At 29.3% G+C, this 4615-nt stretch overlaps 1 protein-coding gene across 2 annotated transcripts; it reads right to left on the bottom strand.

Moving 5' to 3' along the window:
* Positions 1-991: 991 nt before the first annotated feature.
* Positions 992-4339, bottom strand: LOC115239012 (zinc finger protein 724-like). Of its 2 annotated transcripts, XM_029813295.1 has the most exons (5): positions 4006-4339; positions 2712-3864; positions 2066-2631; positions 1800-1982; positions 992-1706 (listed from the first exon to the last, which is right to left on the bottom strand). In XM_029813295.1, the coding sequence occupies exons 1-5, from the start codon at positions 4033-4035 to the stop codon at positions 1365-1367; spliced, it is 2274 nt and encodes a 757-aa protein (XP_029669155.1). In that variant the 5' UTR covers positions 4036-4339; the 3' UTR covers positions 992-1364. The 2 variants fall into 2 exon arrangements, with proteins under 2 accessions (XP_029669155.1, XP_029669154.1); XM_029813294.1 differs by having other exon boundaries at positions 992-1982.
* Positions 4340-4615: the final 276 nt, after the last annotated feature.

Here is a 4615-nt window from a genome sequence, read left to right as displayed (position 1 = left end):
TATACTTAATATAAACATATTTTTAATGAATAAAGGCAAAAAAATATTTGATCCCTCTTCTAATTCTATCATTTATTAAAACTATTTACATTTACATTGTAAATATTTAATCATTAGGTGCTCGCGAGGTGTTTTGTAAAGTGCTTGTGATACATGGTTTAAATAGAAATACATTTATATTCTGTATATTACGATTTTATAATACATAATTAAAATTTACAAAATGTAGTTTTCTTTATATTTCAATATGCTGTTAAAGGAAAAAATGGACGATATAGTTGTATATACAATTGTGTTATGTATGTATCATATTCCTTTTAATCCTAATTCATGCATTAAAGTTAAATTAAATTCTGTTTTCGACTTTACGCAATCTTCACTCATATTCTATACACATAATATACAAAATTAAAGTAGTTATTTTTATTCTATATACTTTTTTCAAGTAACAAATGTGAAGTAGTGAAACAATAGAAAGGAACTCAATTTAGCTCGGCTAAATAGAGAAATTATTTATATGAAATTTATATTAAAAAATTGCTGGAAATTAAATTTCATGTTGAGATATATTTTCTTTTCTATATATTTTAAAACTAATCTTATATACATAAATAAAATCGTTTAATACATATTGCTATAAAATTAAATAAAAAATATTTAATGTCACACCACACACATATTTTACACACTTTATTTTTTGCTCTTATAAAATAAGAAAAGATAATAGAACAGATAATATATACATTTTAAATTAAATTTATACACACACACACACACACACACACACACACACACACACACACACACACACACACACACACACACACACACACACACACACACACACACACACACACACACACACACACACACACACACACACACACACACACACACACACACACACACACACACACACACACACACACACACACACACACACACACACACACACACACACACACACACACACACATCTATATATATATATATATATAATAACAGCTTTAAAAATACAATTAAAAGGTTTTTTATTTTATATATATGAGGTGTAATAAGATCTTTCCTATTTTCTTGTCAGAGAATACATATTCTTATACATCTTCAAAAATAGGAGTTTTCTAAAAATGTTATTAAATTTTATAAAATATATTTTTTTATGTCACAAGTTTGTTTAATCTAACATTAAACTTGTGACATAAAAAAATATATTTTATAAAATTTAATAACATTTTTGACATTAACAAAAGAAGTAATAATATTTTTGCATGGGTTCAATAAAATGCAATATTGTATACTTGAAATTTGAGCAAATGCAACTGTACATTTAAAATATACATGCAGCTCTTCTTTTCTGCAAGCCTTTAAATATTAAGAAACGGTGAAAATTCACTTGTTAAATAATTTTCTATTGTTTCCATCTTACCGTTACTGTTTATAAGCGAGAACGAACCTTCGATATTTTCTAATAATACTTCGGATACTTCCGAATAATTTGTATTGTCCTCCGATATGTTTGTACAATACGTTTGATCGACATTTAAAAGACTATTGTGAAATTCTATATCTTGATAATCTGGTAAATTCAATATTTCACTGCAATTTGTTCCAAATTGATCAATGAGCTCATCGGTAGGTAAAACTTCTGGATTGGCGACTTCTACAGTAAGCACTTGTCCCGTATTTATATCTACTAATGAAAGAACCTGTGGAATAGAATCGATAACAGATAAATTCGTAAGTTCTAGCGATAGACTTGAGCATTCAGAGTTTTCTTCAGAATTTGATAGTGGCTGTACTTTCTGTGGTGAATCAACGTTTATAACTTGCGCATCTATATTTGTAATTGAGCAATCTTTCTTTCTGCTTTTTACAGTTGATTCACACTCTTTTTCACTTTTCACTTTATTACAGTCTAATTTGTTTGGTTTTTCTGGCACTGGCACAAGATGACCATCTTCTGTTTTCATGAGCTTTACCACCTGCATTCATAATTATAATTGTGTTGGATATATATGGATAAATATATGGAGATTAAGTGAGATTGTTTCGAAAAAAGCTTTACCTTTTTCTTTTTTTTCAGTGTAATTCTGTGACAGGTTTCCATGTGACGAGTGAGATGATGGGAGCGTTTAAACGCGGTGCTGCATTGCATACAGACAAACGGCCGATGTTGTTCGTGCGACAATTTATGCCTTTTGAGTAAACTGTTTCTCTTGAACGCTTTGCCGCACACTTCGCAAATAAATTGTCGCTCTTTACTATGAATATAAAGTACATGATCCTTAAGAATACTGATACTGGTAAACGTCTTGCCGCAATGCTCGCACACGATATTTCGCTCTTCTATGTGCAGCTGTTTATGCCTATCCAGATCTGTCCTTCTGGCACACTGAAATGTACATCCATATATATTACACACGAATCGTTTTTCGCCTTTATGAATACGCCTGATGTGTTGATCCAGAGCTCTTTGCGTAATTAATTTTTTCAAACAGAATGCACATGAAAATATAGCTCGTATAGGAGTGTCCCTATTAATTTTACTTAGATGTAATGCAGATTCCAAGTGCCGAAAATAGTCGTCCCTCTTGATAAATGTATGTTTGCATTTGTCACAAAAATATGGACCTGTAACATAAAATTATTAGATAAATGATGAGAAGATTGATTTTTTATTTTAATATTTAAAAATTTTTTTAAATATTTACCACCATTATTTATCGATTCTGACTTGTTTAACTTTGGTACATGAATTGCCTTAAAGTGCTCATGTGCCTTCTTTTTTGATGCAAAACTGACATTACAGTTAGGACATTTATAATTATTATGATTCTGAATATGGGACAAATACGTCTGTTTGATACTAAATGTTTGCAAACATTGTTGGCATTTAAATTGCCTCATTTTACAGTGATTTTCCTCGTGCTCTTTCTTATCTATATCTACATTTATCATTTCTCCACATTCGGAACAGACTTTACCACTTTGATAGTTATGTTTTGCTCTATGACGATTCAAGAGAGCACGTTTAGGGAAACTTTTGGGACACGCATCACACAAATGAGCATGCCTGATCACTCTTTCTCCATGCGCACGGAATAAGTGAACTTCCAGATGCTTACGTCTAGCAAATTTTTCATCACAATGAGAGCAATTATTTTTCTGATGACCTTCCAAATGACGATCCAAATGTCTTTTATATCTGAATGTCATTAGACACTGTTCACACTTTTGAACTTGTTCATTTCCATCTGATGGTTCCAGAAGAGGATTATCAATCCTAATTCCATGTTTCTTTGATATGACATTTTGATTTATACAACTATTATCTTCATTTGTATTAGGATGTACATTTCCATTATTATTTTCTATGTGAAGTTTAGTGGAATAATTATAATTCTCTATTATTGGCTTTTTTTCTAAACATTGAGTTGTTAGATTTTTGTTAAGTGTATAAGATTCATTCTTGTTAATAGTTATTATATCATTTGATTCTTTGTTTAAATTACATGAAAAGGTATTGCACTCTAGATTCATTGTGTTAAAATTTTGAATTGAGTATGAAATATTAACATCTGATGACTTTTCCTGCCTTATCTCTTTGCTTTTTATACAATTTTTAGATTCTTCGGCATTTTGCAAGAGCAAGTTTTCAATTTTCATGAAATGAAAATCAATGTTATTCAAATTAACATCATCCAAGTTGTCTTGTAAACCAACGTCTGTAGTATTCATGGTATTCTGTAGTACCCCAGAATCTTTATTTTCGAGATTACTGATGCATTTTTCCAAATAATCATAGTTCCGAATTTCGCAATTCTCCATACATATGTTTGGTATAGCATCTAAAGTCGAATAATCCTAAAGGGCAGATAATATATAATATAAAAGTTGTCGAGTATAATGTATAAGTTAAGTCAAAGTCAATAAGTTATATGTAACACAAAACAGCCGTAATGTAGTTTTCCATGTAAAAATAAACTCCGTATGTATGTATCTTACCTGATTGTCAAACAAACGTAGCGTCATCATTTAGAACTATAAAGTTTCAACAATTGACAAGATTTTAAATATTTGCACAAGAATATAATTGTGCATATTATTAAGCATAACAAAAAATGTTATGTTTTTATTTGTTAATTTTTTCAAAAGAATTATGTTTTCTTGATATTATAAAATTCATAAAAGCATTTATAAAGTAATTTCATGGCTCGTAACTTAAAAGTACTATACGTTGTGCGTTATTATAAAGAAAAAAATATTCAGATTGTCAATATACTGTAAATACACATATTGCATCTTGCATCTGGAGTTTATCAAAAAATACTTTGATAATTTGACTATTTTATCCACAGGGAAAAATGTTACGTAATAAAATTAATGATAGATGGCACCACTAATGTCTTTCATCCCCGCGCGAGGCGCAGAGATTAATTTGAAAATGTTTGAATAAAAAATTAAATTACATAAATAAAAGAAGATTAGATAAATATATATAATTGTATATTTTTGTAGTTATTAAAATTTGTCTTAAAATTCTAATTTTAACACATACATACGTTGTATAGTTTAAATAGAGCGTGAAAAAATCAGATCTTTGATCAGTGATCGG

This window comes from Formica exsecta, unplaced genomic scaffold (assembly GCF_003651465.1).
Source record: "Formica exsecta isolate Colony F162 unplaced genomic scaffold, ASM365146v1 scaffold363, whole genome shotgun sequence".
NCBI lineage: Eukaryota > Metazoa > Arthropoda > Insecta > Hymenoptera > Formicidae > Formica > Formica exsecta.
Note: the sequence above shows the minus strand (reverse complement) of the source record. Positions and strands in the feature narration are given on the sequence as shown.